At 44.7% G+C, this 21,966-nt stretch overlaps 1 protein-coding gene across 1 annotated transcript; it reads right to left on the reverse strand.

Annotated features, from left to right (window-relative positions):
- Positions 1-221: 221 nt before the first annotated feature.
- On the reverse strand, positions 222-21,396 carry LOC119437100 (nuclear pore complex protein Nup85-like). Its single transcript, XM_037704172.2, is given in 10 exon segments — positions 222-432; positions 3,286-3,448; positions 8,162-8,353; positions 10,644-10,675; positions 16,058-16,143; positions 17,721-17,762; positions 17,765-17,817; positions 18,614-18,664; positions 19,814-19,879; positions 21,257-21,396. Coding segments are annotated over 10 exon segments (903 nt in total). The 5' UTR covers positions 21,382-21,396; the 3' UTR covers positions 222-339.
- Between the last annotated feature and the right edge of the window lie 570 nt (positions 21,397-21,966).

The raw sequence follows: 21,966 nt of genomic DNA on the forward strand, positions 1-21,966 counted from the left end.
TTTAAGCAAGCAGTATTTTCAGTGCCACGCTTGGTCATGCTCAAGAGTAAATACTACCAGTCAACAATCGGTTGTTTCTATAAATACACCATGAACAGGCTAAGTCAGAAGTGATGCAACCAGAAAAACCACACAGCCCACCAGGCCACATTTACATAAGTTCGCCTTCCTTCATGCCAGGCCAACTTGAATATGGGAATATGGGCCGATAATGGGCCATACAGGCTTGATTCCCACTTTATTCACGGCAATAAATGAAATTTCATCATCTGTTCATATAAATGGCGCTTCACTAAAAATGTTAACAATTTGAAATGAGCTGAAGGGTCTGTTCTGTGCTCAGGGTGGTGCACTGGCTTCCTTTGTGATTGCTTGTACCAGATGGTGAGAAAGTAGTCGTCGAAGCTCCTTTTCTTCAGTCTTTGTCCAGTTCTGTGAGCCAAAATAGATAACAGAACAAAACCATTTTAGGAATATGGAAAGCATATACATGTCAAGATGGCAGGGGCCAAAACCAACATCTCTGGGAGCCACATGAGCTGCACTTTTAGTAAGCAATGATGCATTTTTTGCTTATTGCGTTTTATATTTGGTATAATAGCACTTGTTGCTGTCTACAGCAGATGCAATGTTATGTCAATCACTGAAGACAGACGTGCGCTCTTGTTTAGGGAAACATCAAACAGAATCTCTGCTGACAGATGTAGCTGCTTCCGTACACAGAGGCCAGTTTCAAGGTCTTTCTTTTCTTGTAAAACAAAACGAGGGGTTCCTTCGGGTGCATGCCTTTAGCTCTGGTACACACTGCAGGTCGATGTGCTCTAGCTACATTATGGAGTCGCAATTTCCTGCTGTTGTCAAGAAAGAATCGCGAAACAGATGGTCACTCTGTTTCTCATCTTAGAATGAATCAAGATGCTGTTGGAACTGTGCCAAAAGTTATCTATGTGTTCTGAAGATACTAAGTTGCACTTTCTTCACCAAATGCATGAATACTTATTTCTGAATCGATAAAGATTACCTGTTGCTAGAAATTAGTGAAGAAGAAACGCCCCTCAAGCGCTTTCCAATATGGTACAGATAAAAGAACCTTGGGACTTTCACTGTTAGAATGGACGAAAAGTGGCTATGTCTGCATTCGAATACCAATATTGTGAGTCACCTAGCATCATGTCAAGAAATAGTCTTGGCCACTCTGTTGCGAGCTGCTTAAAATATGTCTATGAAAAAGCAACATGGTACTTGCAAAGCCTTGAATGACGCAGTTTGCACCAAAACATTACTAGATCCAAATAACTTTGATTGAAGCCTAATCCTGATGCACTGCTGCCTGAGCAAATAATTGCTTGGGTTTAAAAGTTGTGGTCTCTATCCCGCGGTGCTCCACCAGGAGTCACTTAGACTACCAGAGGATCCGAGCCTTCAGGGAAACGATCAGGTCCGCCGCCTGTGTTTCATGTGCCCAAAACAGACACTTGTTCGGTCTCCACTGGAAGCCATACAGATTGCCACAAGGAGAAGGGCCAGAGTACAAGGAAGGCATTTATTATACGACTACCTTGGCGCTAACTAACTCTTACTCCCTATCTGTGCGGTACGCATGAGCCGGAGCTCTTTCAATTCAAGGGTGACACAACCCACTTCACATCTTGTATTAGAGAACGCTGTAACATTCCGCTATATGAGCGGATGGCTCCCAACGACCATGCTAGTGGACGCGAGTTTCCACCCAAACAGACCAATCGGGTGAGCCTCTGGTCCTTTTGGGGGTAAAGCAGCAAGTGTTTTTTTTTTTTTTTTACAGTCGCTGCTGTACGTTGCTCTCGGAGGAAAGAGAGAGGGAAAGCGGTGGGCCAGACGTGCGAAGTTCAAAAGCAACTTCGCCACGATGCTGCCTTTATGCCCGAAAAATGCTGCACTATGGCACGGCAACACAATGCATGAACACAATCCCCACACTGTCCAGCAAACACACCAAGCAAAGCATCGATTTGCAGTTACTAATGCCTGCAAGCATTCGATCCAAAAATACTGCAAAATAATGTGTTTGATTAAATTATGAACACTGTACTAATGAAGCACTCTTGGCATTGGTAGATTGAAGACACCATTTGGCGGTCACGCACCGCTCTTTTCCGTTTCCAAAGAAACATTTCACACTGAGACATCTTGTTTTGCTTTAATGTGCTCACATTCCTACTCCCGCCCACTTCCACTCGCCAACACTCACTTGCATTCATAGTTATTTACTTCCATTCACATTTACCGGCATCCACTCACCGGCACTCACTTGCATACATACTCATGCCCACTTCACACTCGCAGCAAATCACTCGCGTTCATACTCACGTTTACTCAAATCACCATCACTGACTTTCGGCCGTACTCATGCTGACCAGCACTCACTTATGTTTATATTTGAATCCACTCAAACTCAGTTGCACTCACCTCTATTCGAATTTATATTCACTCACACCCTTCGCCACTCGGTAATGCCTCTATCTCTCAGCTGTGAAATGAGCATGGAGCGAGCGTGAGTCGGTGCACTCGTGAGTACGCCGACCTATGTAGACTGGAATCTCATTCATTCGAACCCTCTTAATTCAAACTGATGCCGTGGTACTATCGCAATAATGTGAATTTCAATGTGCAAAAACCCCGGTAATTCAAATGCGTAAGCATTTGCGAGTGGTTAATTCAAACAGACCGCGCCCTCGATTGCGCTCTCAGCAGCACAGCAACCCACGCAATGGCGTTTCGGACCCCCCGACAGTGCCGCTGCGTGCGGCTACTGCTCCATATCCCATTGCAAGTACCGTATTTTGCCACGTATAACCCAAGCAAATTTTTTTTTATTACAGTAATGTTGGGGGCAGGTATATGCAAATTTTGCCTTGAGGTGCAACTTCACAGTAGCAAGACTTTTTGCCCTAGAATTGAGGCTTCATGGCAGCACGGCCATGCTGCCGTTGAAGCCACACTTCCCGAACTTGTCACTGCGTGTTGTTAGCTCAGTGCACTGCGCCACCTAACGCTGTGCTGCAAGCAAGTCCTCCATTCAACGAGCCTCCTTTAATTCTAGCCACATTCAACTCGAATAAATTTTTGGGCCCCTTCGAGTTCAAATTACCGAGATTCGACTGTACTAGATTAATCTGTGTTCATTCTCAAATGCAAATTACTGTGGATGCCATATGTTGTGGAGAACCCGATGTTGTCAAGCTACTGGCTAATGTTGCCTTTTTGGCAACTGTTTCTTCTTATGAAAGCAGAACTTTTACCCACCTGTTGCGATTCTGGCACATCAATGGTATTTCCAGATGCTGTGCTTCCTGCAGAAACTGCCTCCAGGCAACTCAACAACTGCACCACCTGATTCATATCCAGCAGAATCTCCGTTGAGTCCGACAGCGTGTGAATTGCGTCCCGGAGAAGACGAGGCCACAAACTGCACACAAGCCACAAACGCAGACAAGCTCGCTGTTAGCAAAGATCCAGAACAATTTATTAATTGATTGATTGATTCATTCATTCATGGGGTTTAATGTTCCAAAGCAATAAAATAGAGAACTGGGTGAGTTGGATGTGATGCATCTTCGTATATGGAGCAAAATCAAAACAAGATAAAAGAACAAGACCAGATCCAGAAATGCAAACAGTGGACTCTCTTGCCTAAAATCTGAGATGACACATCGCAACACCAAGTGTGTCAGCGTCCCTTTGGTTCCTCCATTGACAAACGATTGAAAATGTTAACTTGAATGTGGGAGTTCATAACATAGGCATGGGTATCGACTTTGCTTTGGTGTTTATTTTTGTGCCGGTCGTGTAGATTTTATTGATAGTAGTACTTGCACTGTCTTGCTTCAATCTTAAATTTTTTTTTAATGTGGATTGTAAAAAAGCCTTCGTTGCGAAAGAATACACCAGTTAGAAGTCAGCACTGCGTTTGTTTGTTTTGCCCGCGTTTTATCTTCAGGCTGTTAGTTTAATCATGTCCAACCAACTAGCCCAAATCAGTACCTTGAGAATGGGTGTGGCAAGAGACACGCATTGACACTTCCTACATGTCATTTTAACATCTAAAAGATGGACAGAGAGGCAGTGCCTCATACAACTCTGTTGTGTACCCTTTGTAAGACCTTAAAGTCAGCTTTCCTGGAGAATGAAAAGTGCCTTCTGTGGCAGCCACTGTGAAAAACTGAGACCCAAATTTTGATCGAGAATGCAAATGACTAATTTTACATTTAAACTTCGTCACCCCCCCAATTAAAGCACCCATCGCTAAATCAACTGCCTATCTCTACAAACAATGTAATGAATAGTGAATGCAGGCGCTTTACACTTGGTTTAATGACTGCTTCTGGTTATTCAGAAAACACATTTCTGCCATAGAAAAATGTGGCCTGTGCAAGTCCACGTGAAAAATGTGCGGTGCGCTATTCTGATACCTGAACTCATCTGCAAACTGAACTCGCTGATACAAGCAAATCACTGATCACAATTAATAAAATGTTCAATTATGTGAAGCATATGACCTTAGATCAAGATTACTGGGCGAGTAGTATGTGCCCACTGATGCCACTGATGAGAAAAGATAATAAACAAATGTGCATCGGAGCTTGTGGCACATATCGTAATGTGACGTCTTGCTAAGCTAGAGTTGTCGCTTTGGCTGAAACGGCGCATTCTCTAAAATCCACTGCTGTGGACCAACAGCTATGGACACCTGCTGTTTGATCCAAAGCCCCAGCATTCACATTTATGTGGCAGTGGAATGTAAAAATACTTCTGTACATATATTTAGATTTAGGTGCACTTAAATAACCATCTTGGCAAAAACTGAACTGTGGCTCTCTTCCAATATGGCATTGCTTGCAACCCACAGTGCTACTTAAGGACATCGAACCATAACTATTAAAACATACTAATTACAGTTGAATCTCAAAAAAAAAGAGTATGCATGGATAAAGAGCTATCTGATGTATAACAGTTGCATATTAAGGACAGTGCAAAGGTTTAGCACTGCTCAGTGCCATGTATCAGCATAGTGAACCGCTGATAGGCCATCAAAATTGGCCTGTTGGACGCATCATGCTTGTTTTTTTTTTTTTTTTGCGAATCGCCTGATCGTGAAATTTTTATCTGATATCGCCATGTAGTTCATTTCGCACATCGGTTATGATGAAAGCATTTGATTAGGCTTGTGGGAATATCAGTTTTTTGATTTCGAAGCGAAGTCGAAGCGAACAGTAATTAGTATAGAATAATTTCAAAGGAATTAGTTTGAATTTTAGGATTTGCATAAAACCTTGACATAAGTGCCACATGTTGACAAATCTAAAAAAAATTGGTTTACTTGCCAAAAAGGAAACAGGTTCATTTCAGAAGTCAGTTTATTTTCAGTTATTCATATATTTTCATGCAAAAATGCAAGTTCGACATTTCTTACAACTCCAGTAGCACAGAAGATTTGTTTACAGCCTCCTGCACACTGCTGTGCTTCAGTCTACTTAAAATTTTGTGGTGGTTGAGGCCGCGGGAGCGTTTCGCCTTCGTCTGCCACCTGCCGTCTATGCTGTGTTGCGCAAATTCAGCCTGAGGCTTTCTATCAACACGCAAGCTTAACCCGCTCTGTTCAGTAAGTGCACATATGAACTTGGTAGGCATGCTCGCTGCTTTTGCGGTCCTCAATCTTGTCCGCGTGCATGATGTCGGGCAGGTTCATCGATGGCAGCAACCTTTCTGCGACAATTTACCATCTCCCACCCCGCCTGCCTTGGCTGTTAGGACTAACCAGCACTGTTTTGCCAGGTATAAGCCCCCAAAGTTACTGTTAGTGCTGCATCGGAACATTAAAATTTTGAAATATTTTACAGTTAAAATGGGGTGCAGGTTGGATGCCAATTTCGACTCAAGGTGTGGCTTCACAACAGTCAGAATTTCACTTCGACTGTGTGGTTTCGTAGTGGCGCGGCCGTGAAACACCTTTTGGGCAAAGTTCTTGCTGAAGAGGTTGGAAAAGAGAAATGAACGAATATGTACAGTCGAATCTCGATAATTCGAACTCGAAGGGCTCCGAAAATTTGTCCTAATTAAAAGAAGTTCGAATTAAAAGAATTACTTATTTTTGAAGTATTTGTGCACCATGGCATGATGCACGAACAGTGCGAGTCGTGAAATATCGTGGCGCGCAAGCGCATAGTGAGCGCGGGCCATGAAACTGCCCACGCCGGCAAACGCTTGCTTCCTGATAACCGCAGAAGACGAAACTTCAGGGAGTGGGCAGCGCCGACACGGCGACCAGTGCGCGTGGAGACCATCGAAGGTGAGGGAGGAGGGCGGCAGGGAAGCAGATTTGGCCTCGGCAACTCCGCCGCTTCAGTAGCAGCGGCTTCGGTGCACGGTGCCTCCCCTCGCCCTCCCTTTCAACTCCATCGTAGCTCCCTCACCTTCGACTGTCTCCGTGCGCGCCCGCCAAGGTGCCGCCGCTGAAGTTTCATTTCCTGCCCTTATCGGGTAGCGAGCGTTTGCCGGCGTGGGCAGTTTCGTTGGCCGGACTGGGCCTCCGCCGCTGCTACCCTCTGCACAGCAGCGGCTGCGTCAACACGTGACTAGAAAATACAGGAAGCATAAAAAAGAAGGGTTCACTGGCATTTTCACTGCGTGGCTGAGACGTCGGCACTAGAGTGTACTAGAGTACGGTTGTCTAGTACACTCTAGTCGGCACATACAAGCGTGTTCTGGTGCGACGCAGAAATGGTGACCTTGCTATGTGAGAGAGGATGAAATTTACTCAACGGTGTGTCCCCCCCCCTTCGCGCACGACATTGAGGGGTCTCTACTGAGCTTTTGCTCTATGACCGCGCGATGTCGGGGCAATGCCGGTAGGAGGCGCCGCCGCGTGATTGGAATACATATAACTTTGACGGGACCACAGCGTCGGTTCGAATAAACCGGCAGTTCGAATTAAGCATGCTCGAATTAACAAGATTCGACTTATATTCGTAAATTTCGGAAACTTATAATACTGAAATTCGAGACGAAGCAAATACTGAATATTAGCACAAGTCTACATTTTAGCCTTTGATGTAACTTTCGTTGTAATGAGGTTTGGCTTCAAGGGACACAAAGGAAAAAAATTATTTGAACTGTATAACTACCCTTCTACAATGCCAAAAATTGCCACCCTTGCCAAGAGAAGAGGCTTGATGGGCCAGAGAAAATGCAACAACGAAAGACGGGCGGCAGTGCCGCCTAGAAATTCTTTAGCCAGCTTCCAGTGATGTCACAGATTTTGACGGCTTTCTGTTCAGGCCCAGCTGTACTGTATTACACTGTTTTCTAAAGAAGCCAAAGACTAAACTTGTTTCAAGGAGTTTTATTGAGCCACAGTGATACAAATACAAGAAAATACTTTTAAGGCCATGATGACATACTGACATATTGAAGCTGGAGTTTTGGCACGAAATTTTAAAGATGGAACTTTGACCTTCATTTGGCCGACTAACTGTATTGACATCTACGTAATGTGAAGCCCTGCACGAATCGTTGCAGCACGACACGCTGACTCGCGTCAAGCTGATGGGGCCCTAGCGGCCTGAGACATGCCTTGTTGTTATACTATTGCCTAGTGTTTAAAGACACCAAGGGGAAACTAAACCAGCGTGACACTCACGGCCCCCAACCAAAGCGTGAGCTAGCAATGCTAGTTCACATCACTTGCTACAGGCAATATGATAGCAGCCAAAAGGGCATGTCGTAAGAGGAGACACTTGCAGAACACGTCACACATACACAATGGACTCGCACTCAAAGCGCTTGGCTTGTTCTCTTCTGTTGTTTCCCTTGCTACGGGTCTCAGCTACTTCCCATCCTAGGCTGCAGATGGCGGTAGTTGTCTGCCAGTTCACTGACACACGAAAACGGCAAAATACCGAGATACACCACAAAAATTGGTATGACTCGAAGAATGCTTCGCATTGAAATGGAACTTTGACACCCATTTTCTCTCCCAGCAGTCTACCTATTGCTGTGAAATTAATAAAAACGGAGTTCGAAAGAATTCTCTATCAGTTTAAAGTGATTTAGCATTTCTCTTTTAGTGCCCCTTAAATATAATTACTTACTCTGAAGGAGGCCCGGAAGAATGACAACTTACAAGTGAGGTGCAAGCTGCGAGTCGATGAGGTCAGTTAGAAGCCGTGCAGCTGTCTGGCCAGGGGGCTTGCGCTGGAACTCCCGGTAGTTGGCAAGGAATGTCAGGCGGTCACTGAACAACATGCTTTCGCCCATGTTCTCAAGCAAGTCCAGGCAGGGCAGTTCCCGTCGTTCACTGTACTCAGCCAAGAACCTGAGGCATAGAGGAAAGATGGAAGGGAGAAGTGCAACCAAAAATGCCATGTCAAATGTTTTTGTGAAGAAACTACTCGCAAAACAATAAAAAATCAACTGCAATTCGGAAATAATTTTCTAACTGCTAAGCTTGCTTTGCATGCAGTACTTTTATTTTTTTTTCGCAGCTAAGACAGCAAATGCATTGCCCCATTTCAAGGGAAGAGGAAGTGCCAAGCACGTGTGCTAGTACTTGACAGTTGTGAGTGAGTCGGGGTGTGCATTGACGGTACTCAATGTCTTGTGGAAAACACCGACTTGACCGATAGAAAATAATGATTTCAAAAAATGTAAGTAATAAATAATAGTACAGTGTACTCTTGTTACAATGGACCCTTATAATCCGGCAAAAAATGCCCGTTTTATCCGAAGTCCGTAATATCCGAAACGCCTCACTTCCGAAGCTTTGGTTGCGATGTCTAACAATGTTGTTGAAAAGAGTGAGTGACAAACGTCCAAAGTCTGGACGTTTTGCTGCAGTCGGGAAGCGCGGCAGCAGCAGCGAGCGAACTAAACGTCGAAAGCACAGCGCATACGAAGCTACAGGCACTAAGCACACTTTGTCCATTCAAGATAAGATCGCTTTCAAGATAAGATCGAGGCAGCAGCCACTGTAGGTGAACACCCCCCCCCCCCCGTGACTCGCACGCGAGATTGAGCCACGATTGTCGGCTGACCCTTGCGAGTCTGTTGTCAGCCCGTGGTGACACGGCAAAAGTACGCTTTATGCACCCAATTTCGAAAAAAATTGCCGCTACTATCGTCCACTGTAGCCGATAGTCCGTTGTAGCAGGGTCTGTTCAAACCGAACTTCGTTACATTACTAAAATAGGTAGAGCAAACTAAGGCTGAAATATGGTCCGTTATATCCAAAAGTCTGTTGTACACGGATCCGTTGTAATGAGGGTAGACTGTATTCTTGACATCAAATTTTGTTCAACAAGCAGCCCAATTATCTCTGCTCCCCAGTGGAAAAAATGTGTAGATAGCTTCTCCTGAACTTTAAGCAGCCAGTGTATTAAGTGTTGAGTGAATGAGGAAGCTCAATGAAGGCCTTGTAAATAAGTGGCGATTCTTGTTAAACTGCAAGCGTGTTGATGCCCTAGTGTTATGTAAATGTGGCATTTCATAGTTTATTTTATTTAATACAATGTTTAAAGGGGCCCTGAACCACCCTCGTGATTGCTGAAATAACATAGTCCGCAGGTAGCATACACTGTTATGAACATCTCAGCCATGTTTTGCTGTCGTACACGGTGTGTGGAGCTCGAAAGCCGAAGCATGAAATCACCTTTCTCTCAAACACTCTCTTTTCAACAGAAGCCATGATCCTCACTTTTTTCTGGACGCTTTATTTCATAATAAAGCGGATTCCCATACGCGGCTGATATTGGTCACCGCGGTTGGCTACACCACGGCCACCGCGGGGTGCCGCCACGAGACCACTGGCTAAGCGCACTGCGGCTCGCTGAGGACAACCGCGTTTGGCTTACGTTTAGCGCGTCGCAGGCACCAAAATCGTGGCGTCTACGTTAACATCGAAAATGAAATTTGAACTGCACGCCACGGTGACATTTCGAAGGCAAAGTGTTGTGTCCACACCCAACTCGGCCGTAGCCTTCGTAGAGCAAGGCACTGAAGAAGGAACAAGAGCACAGTGGAGGCTGTGTTTGATGGCTAATGAGTGCGCTTCTGCTGAACGCATTGAAGTACTTTTTGCGGCAAAGCACATATTTCTCATATAGCCTATTTTCACTTCAAATGCCTTTCTCCACTTGGTTAAAAAGTGGTTCAGGGTCTCATTAAGTGCGGGAACACTTGCCTGCTTGATCTGAATAAATCAGAAGTGTTTGTCATGTGTGTCAATGGCGGACAAGAAGTGTAGATTTTCTGAGTGAAAGCAAAAATGGCACCATCCTGTCAGTGCCACGGCAAAACATAGTGCATGCCATGTTTCCCCCCACAACTAACAGACTGCACCACTGCTCCTCTTATACTATGAGAGTAACATTTTCGGTTTCTCATTGCCCTATGACATGTCATGTGGTGATTTGTTATGGACATAACACACCAGTTACCACGCCCAAACGTGGCATTAAATGCCATTTCTGTGATAAATGTGAGTGTGAATCTGTGAGCAGTTCAGCTGTAAGGGCCATCTATTACTAACCTCTTATTACCACAACATTCAGTACATATAAAGTAATACATTATTAACTACACAACAGAAACATTGCAAGTACACTTACTGGTCTGCCAGTCTTGATGTTAATATTGGATTCTGAAAGGAAAAAAGAAAGGAAACATAAGTTGCATTTGAAATAAAAATGATGCAACTTCGCTATGCAAACATGTATTCTTCCAGGTAAATGAAATGTGAGGCACAGATGACCACAGCTGTATATAGTGTTTTGCTGACAAAAGCAAATTACACACATAAAAGCACGCATGAGGTTTGCTGATCATGATTTATCTTCACTGCAATGCCTATATAGTACTGAAATTTAAAGTGTTCACAGCACACAGCGGTCTATTTTCGTGGCACAGTGCCAAATGTTGTATGTCGTTACTAATTGCAAGAAACTGAGCTGCAGTACTATTCCACCGACAATTGGATGCCCGCACAAGAAATCCAGTCATTCAGGAACCAATCCAACATTACATGGAGCATTTTTCGTAAATATGTATGCCTTACCATACTCCAATTCGTGCCTTCTACGAAACTAGCTTCACAGCGTGGGAAACAAAAAAGGATGAAAAGAAACGGAATTGACTTTGCAGTCAATTCAAAATTAAGTAAAAAAGATTTTTGCATTATTCATTTGTACAGAGCACAATCAACAGTGTGCAAATCACAGTTAAAGGGACACTAAAGAGAAACAGGAAGTTCAGCTGGAATAAATAAGGAACTTTCAGGAATGCATGCAGTTTTTGTTGGGTGCAAAAATATGAGTTATTAGCAAAGAAATTCGTAAAAAAAGACCAAATATCTCTTCCTCAATTTCTCTCACCCCAGATGCGGCGCTGAAGCAGTGTCGTCACGGATTTCATTGCTCTCAGCGAATCAGAGGGCGCCATGATACGTCACCGCTTGCGTAAACGGCTGAGGCGCTCGCTCCATCATAGGCTGCATGGCCGCTGCATTTGCGTTCGCTGCGACTTATGCTTAGGTGTTCTGTGGCCGCGATGGCTACCGTTGCTGACGCTCAACCTTGCAACGAAGAGCTCGCCAAGAAAGCAGGACTGCATTTGAGCGACTTCAGTGAAACGGAGCACGAAATGATCCTCCGTGCTCACGCGGTAGGCTGTTTCCGCGTACAATGGCAGTGAGCAGCCGGCCGCGCCGACGGAAAGCGAGGCGGCCGGTCCACCAGTCGACGATGTTCGCGACAGAACAAGCGTAGAAAGTTGCGCGCGTACTCGGTATGGTTTTTTTCGTGTCTTTTTTAATGACATTTAGCACTCACCGAGCCAGTTTGCTGCCGCAGGGGCATCAGTAGGGGATTTGATGAAGGCGACATTGATGGGACAGCTGCTCGAGAAAGGACTGGCCTCTGGGGCACGCCAAGATACTTTCCGAGGGCAGGATTATATACATAATCCGAGGGCGAGAAATGCAGAGAGCATACCATCGCTTTCTCTGGCTCTTTTGCCGTTTTTATCATCGGTAGAGCACTGAGCCATTGCGAACGCTGGGGCTCATTGGGCGGCACCACATGAAAGGACACAGTCGGGTCAACACTGCCACTGCCCCTGAGCAAGCACCTTGCGCCATTTATACGGCCCTCAACACTACACACACGAGGCATTTTCTGGCTGTTTCCTGCGAAGTCAACGTTTTTCAAGCCACGCAACACGCAACCAAACACTGCAACACTGTAGAGCGGAACAGGCGCGTGCGATGATGCATGGAGCAAAAACGAAACTATCACGACCGCATGTAGCACCACACCATTTTTTCATATTACTTCTTTAATTTTGTGCTAAACTTGTACGTCCGCGCTTGAAACGGCTTAAAAAGTTGGCAAATGCTGTTTGTGTACATTTAAGGTGTATTTCATTTTGCGTTTTATTAACACCGATAAATCGATCTCGACCAATTGCGACCGGGCTGCGTTTGTGATCTCCGACGTCACGAACGTATAGTGCGGGAAATTTGAAAGGGCATCAACACCTATCCTTCAGTTTTTCGCTATTTTCTAGCTTATTAAACCTCTGTTCGGAGTAAGAATGGTATGTCTGTGATCGTGATAAGATAATCTACACTTAAAGCTGAACTTCCGGTTTCTTTTTAGTGTCCCTTTATTTTAAATTGAGGCGAGTGGAATGAGTGCTGCCATGACCAGAAGCTCCATTAAACTCCCTTAGCCGAAGGGCAACCATGTGACACCGAGTTCATCGCCCTCGAGGTAAAGACGACTGAGTTAGAAGGAGTTTATGGGTGCCCGTGTGACAGGGGTAGTATAAGCTAGTTTCATCAGTAAAGTGCTTTTATAAATGGTATGTGGTTTTACGATGTCTGATTCTTCAATTCTTTAGCAGGCTTATATCGAATTATTCCCTATATCGAACTGATAGGCGTTGTTCCTTTTTTTTTTGAGTTCGATATAACCGGGTTCGAATGAACAAGCTCAGATTGGAACTTACGTCTCGTGTCCATTGATTTTTAAAGAATAGATGTCTCGAAAGCAGTGTTTGATACGCGCGATTAGATTTCTGAGTGATGTGGTGTATCCGAAACATTTTTTAAAACTCTGCAATCTTGTAATTGGCGATAAGCACAACCAATCTTGTGTTCAAGCCATAATACAACATGATGCTTTGCTGGGAGAGTTGGTATGTATTTGTGAATAAACAGGAAGCCAGTGAGACATTGTGGGGATGCGCGACTCTTACGTGTCTCCTGTGGTCTGGCTTCTCCGCGTGGCTAAGCCCGCGGCGGTCGTGGTGGTGGTTGCGGCGCATTGCGGGAGATGGCGCGAGTATCGCGATGCTAACGCCGCCGAACGGCGGGGTGACTTGGGAGAGAAAGGTCGAGGGCGCTTCCTCTTTGGGTTGGGATCTGTGAGCGACACGGACGTCCCGCGCGTGCGCCGATCCACGCTTCGCGAGACGTCTCACGTGGCTCGGAGCGGGGCACCGGTATGGACGAACACGGATCGTTCGAACGTGCCACCGTTCGCGTGACCGTACATGTGAACGACTAGGCGATGGTGTCATTGCATGGGGCGAACGTATTCGCTCGCTATCGGGTCGTGGTGAGTCGGACTTACTTGATTTGTCGCGCAGCCCATGTGAATGTTCTATTGGTTGTAATTCGGCTAGTGTGCATTAGTGTATGAAAGGTGCAATAAATGCCCTTTTGATTGTTTGCACTACTGTGTTGTCGTTCCTTTGTCCCAAGAGCATGTGTGAGACCCCTCAACATGCAGACGCGTACACAAGGGAAGAAGTGTAATGAATTTAAATTTCAATTGACCTTATTTACCAGTAAGCTCTGGCTAGATGAGCGCTGCATTTGCACCGCTACCATTTTTTTTTGCCATAAATCAAGCGCTTGTCCTTCCTGTGCACGCTCTCGCTATTACAAATGGAGACATTGCACGATACGCGCAAACCAAAGAGAGCAGGTAGTGGAAAATGTGCACCACGAGTCACAAGCCGAGTCAGCTGCGCTACGTAATATCACATGCAGTGACATACCAGCGACTACTTGACAAGTAAATTTTATGCGTGTACATATGAGCACCTTCCTAACCGTTCCTACTGAAGCAAACGTATGTACAACATCGAGTGTTGGGCAAACAGCGAGAGCAAACAATTTTACGTGAGTGGTGCAGCCATGACCTACTGAGATACCTTCGAAAAGCATGCCACAATTATTCAAAGACCATTCTGACTGCGCACAATCAATAAGCATGACGAACGCACTTCACACTGTGCTACAGCGGCTACTCCTGTTCGGGCTTTTTGACCCTAGCAAGATGGTGGCGATCAGCTTCACTTTTGGAGAGCCACCTCGACTCCAGAAGTCTAAGTATATAACCTCCTTGCCTTCAGAGAGTGCAACTGTGCACACGTGCAATTTCGGAAGCCATGGTGCTGCACAGCATAGATACCGTGGGCACCGCAGGGTGCCGCGGTGCCCACGGTATCTACACTGCCCATGGTATCAAAAATGACACAATGCAGTTACGCTTCTTTTTACTGGTTAATACGTTCCACGAAAACGCAACATTTTGGAACAAACGTTTAGCACATCGCCAAACTGCGATCATATGATACATTTTCCGGCCACTAGATCCCACGTAACAAGAAAAGGCACAATGCACCCACGATCGAGCAGTAGGCGCCTGCCACGGCAGCTTCGCCGCAGCACTCGCTCTCTCGTGTCACGTGAAAATTCCACCACATACTCAGTTTCCTCTTCTGGTACCAGCAAATCATCTTCTCGCGGGTCGTAGCACGTTGCATTAACAGCTATCGCCATTAACTCTATTGCGATAAGCATCTTTGCCTATCTGTTACACAGCACGTGACGTAATGCCATTGGAAGTGTACTACATGCTTCTGATAGGCCATAGCCTAAGTGCACCCAGACGTTCCTACTGCAGGCGGCGCAAAGTAAGCGTCATGTTTCGCTATGGAGGCATCGTATTCCGGCTTCGCCCGCCTGCTAGATTTTGTTTCGGTTTCCTGTCGCTCAAAACACTAAGCAATAGGAAACGACAAATCACGTCTTGGGCTGCTCGGGCCCCGCCAGCTCCACATGCGTCGGCATCTCGTGCCACAACGATTCTTACCGGCTGAGCACGTGAAAACTGTCAAAATGCGCCACCCGAAACTGACCCAGGCCGAATCCGAGAAGCGCACACGTAAGCTTGCCGAAGCCACAAAAATGTCAAAAAAGAAAAAACAACGCACATCTTGAGCCGCTCAGGGGCATTGGGTCGGTGTGCATTGGTGTCTCATGCTGCAACGATTCAGGCAAGGCTTTGCATTACGTAGATCACTACAGCAGAGTCTGCCAAATTTTGTAGTGCCTTTGGGTCGTATGTTTTCTCACGCATTTTTTTTACAAAGCCTACGAACGAGGTTCTGCAGACTACTCATTTATAACAAATTTAGATAAAATGAAATTTCATTACAGCTGGCCTTACCCCTTTAAGTCCCAAAATCTTTCCAACAAATATTGCAGCAAATTTCCTAAGTCTTCTTTCACTTCTCCGAGATTATTCATGAAGTGCGCTAATTGAAAAGTAAATGTATGCTCTATTCTTTTTACTCAATAAAACATTGGATAACAATTCTTGTTTTGAGAAGGATAGTTCTCATAATGCCCCATAAAGGTCCTCAATAATATTATTTCAATCATGACAGCAAAACAGATGTAAGCTGCAAAATAATATGCACGAGTGCCCAATCTCAATAGTAGAGGTGGGATGAGCAGATGTGCATGACTCATTTACGGCAATTAAAGCAATGGAAACTGCAGCATTGACGAGTAGGACTCGCCCTCAGCAATGTTGGTACAAATTAGTAAGACGAGTACAGCTCAGGCTTAGGCGTTAAAGGGTTGACTGTCGTGGGACCCACCGTGACTTTCATTGGATTCCTATTGACTTGTGTTTTGCACCTCATGCCTAAAAGGTGCACAACTCACCTTGCAACGCATGGCCCAGGTCAGCGCAATTCCCAGCTGGCCCTTCTTCGCCATACGAACTGCCAGTGTCTGGCAGATGTCCTTGACTGGAAGAAAATTGCTGAAGCTACACACACTGAGTGCAGCATAAAACCTACAATCTCGCACAAAAGTTCTCTTGCTTTCTACAGCAACTTTCAAGGTGCCCGCTTTTCCTTTCTGCCTTATGCAATGTCACTGATGACATTGCATGAGGCATGACAGCCCATAGAAGCATTCGATTACATGTAATCCACTGTAATCCAATCCCCATGTCTCTGCAGCTACGTATATCTCTGGGCCCACTCAGTAATTTCGTCACGCTGCCATGGTTTGCACGGCATTTAATTAGAAAATGCCACATTCTCAGATGCCATGGATGGCATTGAAGATGGATTTTCTGGGCTGCTGATAGTAAAAAGGAGGTCTTTGACGACAATAGTGAGTGATGCCCAGTCTACTGCAGATCAGATGCAATAAATTATCTTTCTCCAAGTGAGAGCAAACTGCTACTCTTCACACTCTTAGTGTGAGAAACTGGTGAGTAAACAATCAAGGGCAGCGCACTTTCTCATTTCTACCTGGGCAAACTGGTTGTGTGTTACAATCAAAGGTGCATTGTTTTAAAATCCCTACTGTAGCTATAAAATGGCAACAACCTGAGCAATTTTTACTGAACATTGCAGCTGGTGCTGCTCAGGATAAGCTGAAGTAAGAAGTTACCGTGAATGCACTAAGAAAATAAAAAGGAATGGAAGAAAAATTATGAAGCTAGTTGACGTAGGCATGATGGGTAGAGCACTGCTAACGGCAGCTCCTAAGCTAGAGGAAGCAGAGAAGTTGAGGCTGATAGCATCTACGTACATATCCAGAAATTAGCAATTGTAGTGATCACAACAAAGGACAGTGCTGTACACCATTCCAGGGTGCATGCCTAGGTAGCCATTGACAAAGCTGGTCTTTTTCCTCTTCTTTTTGCATGCATGGTTTATAAATTTAGACCAGTTTCGTAAACACTAACTTAGGAATGATAGAAAGGTGTGATCATAAGAAACCTCGTTCCAGTTATTTTAGTATGAGTTAAGTCCCAGCAAATACCTTTTAAAGAACAATCAAAGCTAAAGGGTTTCCAAGACTCCATGAAACGAATGCACTATATACACTTGTGGCAAGGCCACACTTCTTTTTTTACAATCTTGACGAGATAAGGCCCTTATACAGCGGTGGGCCATATTGGTCCAATTTTTTCGGCCGTGCATAATCCACACGATCCCTTTGTAGCAAAACAACTAATGATAGTATTGTTTTCATAATGCATTCATTCATTCAAGCATGCACCACCACACATTTGGTGCACATCTAGTCATCACCACTGCACAGGCTCGGTTCGGCAGCACACTCATCTAGTCATCACCATTGCTCAGGCTTGGTTTGGCAGCACACTCATGGATACAGTCATCGCCCATGGCATACATGGCATTAGATATGCCTGTGACTAATCTTTTCGCAACAATGTACAATGACACCACACTTCACATGCTTCTCAAAACCTAAGAGAAAGCAAGCTGCAGAGACACTTGTGACTTTCACCTTCTTTCATATTTTTTTTTTAATTCCAAAAAAAACTTCTCCAGACACCCCTCACCTGCTGGCATTTCCCTGCGCTCCAGTATTTCGACAACCTTAATGCTTGTGCCTGGGTTTTCAGTGGGATGTGCTCGATAAAGGCTTCCAAGTACTCCCTGCATGCAACACAACATTTTGAAACATCCACGTTTTTTTAAAGCCTAACAATACTAATTTTCTGTGACACCTTGGAGAAAAAAATAAGGGCCAGTACATGCAATAAGAGAACATAATTTTATGCATTATGCTTCAAGTAAAAATCCTGAAGTGGCGCTTCATATCATGCAAGGTTATGTAAAGGCAATTTTGCCTTGCAATGCAGCTTCAAGGCACTGTGCTTCACACTGTCGTGAAGCTGTCATTTGAATCAATGTGCAGGTCTCACTAAGAGCAGCACTGAAATCAACAATGACAGAGCACAAAGAAATATTTACCTATTTTCGCGTTATCCTGGTTATTGCATGTGCTATTGTGCAAGTGTACTCGTATAAAGATTTGAGCACTGCTGTGTGTGATCATTTGCACACATTAAATGCGCTCACCCCCTCCTCCCCCAACCTTCAGATAGTTGCACTTATAGGTGCAGATTATACATGCACAAATAGGTTATATTGGCGAAAATACAGTATACAAAATTTCAGCTCAGAGCTGATTTCAGAAAGCATTTTTGGTAGTTTTATCTGTGAGGAAAAGTGCACTGGCTTTTGAAAATAAATTTACAGCTAGAAAAAAAAAGGGAACCTAAGCATCTTAACTGTGCAACGCTCAAACATTTTGTGCAAAATGACAGGAAAAAAAAAAATGCCATAGCTACTATATTATATGTGCCCAGTAAGCATATGCAACAGAGATGCTTCATGAGTCAGCTGGTCTCAATCATCATTTTCACCCTTACTAAAGCACAGCGCTCACCTTCCACGTCGCGGGCAATGATCCAGGTAGCCAACACCAACCTGCCAGAGGCTGCAACACAAAGCGATGCACCACTTTCAAACAGAGAACCACACTAAAGGTACCAAAAGCAAAGCAGTACACTTTCTATCATGAAATTTATATATCATTGCCTATACCACAAAGTTGAAACATTAGCCCGCCACTGTTGAGGCACTGCAGCAACTGTAGTTTCTTAAACGGACACGAAAGATAAAAACAATTCAAGCTGTATTAGCACATTACCATATCACAATATAAAAACAGCCACTCTCGCCAAGAGAACAGGCTTGGTATGTCGGAAAAGACATAAAAATGAAAGACTGTGGCGACACTGCCTTGAAGTTCCAGCACCAGCTTGCCATCATGTCATGTATATTGACAGCATCTGCTTGGGCCTAGCTACTGTTTTATCGTTAAAGATGGACCTCTTTTGCATTATAAATTAGTCAAAGACTGAATTAGTAAAGTTTCTGGGACTTTTACTGAGCCATGACGGCCCACGACATTGAAATCCGTGGCGTTACACCGATGTACCGGCTCTGGGGTTTCGGTGCAAATAAAAAAAAAGTGAACTTTCACCTTATTTTCTACAATATTATTAAGGTTTTGTTTTTAAAGAATACTTTATTAACCTAAATTGATTAAATGTTTCTCTTTAGAGTCCCTTTAAAGGCCAACTACAACGAAACTTCACTTTGGCTAAATTGGTTTTAAATGAGCAGTACGCAGTACTACTGAAGTAATCTTGGCAAAGCTGCACAGCTGGTAATTACTTAATTTTCTTATCAACATTCTTCAATTAGCACCTAACCAGACATCGCAGGTACCTGAAGACCTGAAATCCCCGAACATGGCCTCGCGAGATTTGCAGCATGCCGTGGGCATTACCCGACCTTGGAGGTCATGCCCAGGCACTATGCAGTTTCTCAACATTCCAGCTTCTACGTAATTTCTGGCTAGGATTAACAGCAGCATTGTTTAGAGTTTCCGATATCGGAGACGCTTCTTTTTGCGAGATTGTTATGATGCTTCCCTTGTATTTCAAACATAATATTCTGCAATGAGACTCATCAATATCAACACCATCTGAAACTGGACCCAAATTGGTCCCAAATTTCGTGGCAGTTAAGACTTTAATGTTCGATTCAGCTCTATGACACTGACAGATTCTACACGCACCTGTGATGCGTCATGAGGGACGACGCATACTCCAGGATCAGGTGCTCCCTCAATTCACTGGCGTACCTGTAGGTGAAGCAAGAGACCAGACACAGGACACTGAGCAACTCTAAGCAATTTCACTAAGAAATCACCACTGAGATGCTTTGAGAAACATTTCTGTTGCAGGAGGCCCTAACAAGAAAGCAATCCATTTTTTTTTTCTGCAACTGCTTCTGTCATGAGACCTACCTGACTTGTTTCTCACCTTTCTTGCGGATACAGCAGAAGAAATTAGGTTGGTTAAAAGGAGTGCTGAACCACCTTTCAAACATGTCAAAAAGAAATCCTAATTTGTAAACAATAACAATACTGCCGTGAACATGTGAGCCAAACACTATTGCGCTGAGTGCAGCAAGGGACCTACAATCTCGCACAAAAGTTCTACAGCTCTCTGCAACAACTTTCAAGGTGCCCGCTTCTCTTTTCTGCCCTATGCAATGTCACCTATGACATAACATGGGACATGACGCCCCATAGATGCAGCCATTGGGCGCACGCATGCACAACATTCCAGATTTTTAAGGAAAATAGCCAAGTGGCAGCTGTTAATTCGTCCTGCCAGTCCTGTCACCACTGCTTTGTCAATCTCGAGTACCTTTGTGAGACGCCAACCTCGAAAGGTTGCCACAAGCACAGCATGGAGAGAAAAATAGAGGAAGGAACTATAGAAAGGAACTATAGGCAGGGCATTGCAATCAGCATTGTCCCAGCTGAGAGGAACATATGAGTTGAGGGGGAGTGAGGAAAGTAAACATGTATTGCACTCATTATATCAAAGCTTTCTTCAGGAATATATTCAATGGAAGACACCGCACTAACTCCAGCATGTGTTTCCAGGTTTTCAAAATAAGTGCTTTAGTACCCCTTTAAGGAAAGTTTTGAAAGTGAATAGCAAAATAAAGTTTAGATAATGACGAGTGCATACAAAAACTGCAGTGGTGGCCCGCTATCACAAGAGTAATGTCAAGACAGTCGGAGCCTTGAAGTCATTATTTCTGTTGCGAGTTAGATTTGGCCCTTGTGTTGTACTTGTGAGGACCCTCGACTCTGACTTGTCGCCCCTACATTTTGTCTTTCTTGCAGATTTGTCTCCTATGTGATGATAAATGGTTACCCAGCTACGACGAGAGATGGCGCGACTGTTCAGAACACGAGTTATACACCAGAAAATATAGTAATCTCCTCACTCTTCTTGTATACATTTTTTAAAAGTCCCTCAAAACTGGTAGCTGGTAAAGCACTGCATGCTGTTGAACATTTAGATAACTTTGCCAAAATGTTCACACTACGAATTTTATCTATCAGGCCACTGTAGTGACTGCACTGCTTCTGCCTTTCTGTGCTAACACTACTAGATGAAGGCCAAGCAAACAAAAAACTAGAGTGAGAGCGTATACTTACTCTGCATGGCTAGCCTCCATCTGTCCAGCATGAAAGAGCAGGTCCGACAGGTGTGCCGAGAACCACCAGTTGTCCAGGAATAAGCTGCAGGTCGTGATTTTGCACAAGTCTGTTACCCGTAGCATCAGAACTAACTTACCAGGCAAGCATGCTAGAGAGAACTACAGCAACCTAGGTATGGCTGTAATTGCAGCATACATACATGGTAGCAGCAGCGACAATGTCCCCAGCCAAGGGCGTAGCCAGAAATTTTTTTCGGGAGGGGTTCACCGGCCCGACCGGGGGGGGGGGGGGGGGCAGGCTTCTGCTTTCCTCTAGGTCACGTGATCGATAATAATGTCGGTAGGTTAAGCACACTCTATACATGTATATCAAAGACATGGACTCTCCCCCCCCACCCCCCCCCCCCTCGCGTGTGCGTGTGCTTGTGAAGAAATTAAGTAAAAAGTAAAGTAAGCTCAGTAAATACAGTAAGTACGACAGGTACAGTGGGCGTTGGAAGCAACGGTCTCTCATCGCGCCACTGAATGGACAGTCTTCGAAAACGCATCATTGAGACGACCGTGCGATCGGAGAAGACATCATTAATTGTTCATTTCCGTTAAGCGTAGATGGCGTCGTCCTCGTCGGGGCGAAGTGCGTTTCACAAGTCAAGGACGGCTATACGTGTGAAAATGCACGTAGTGAACCAGCCATACCTACTCCCATAG

The sequence above is a fragment of the Dermacentor silvarum genome, chromosome 1, assembly GCF_013339745.2.
Source record: "Dermacentor silvarum isolate Dsil-2018 chromosome 1, BIME_Dsil_1.4, whole genome shotgun sequence".
Classification (NCBI taxonomy): domain Eukaryota; kingdom Metazoa; phylum Arthropoda; class Arachnida; order Ixodida; family Ixodidae; genus Dermacentor; species Dermacentor silvarum.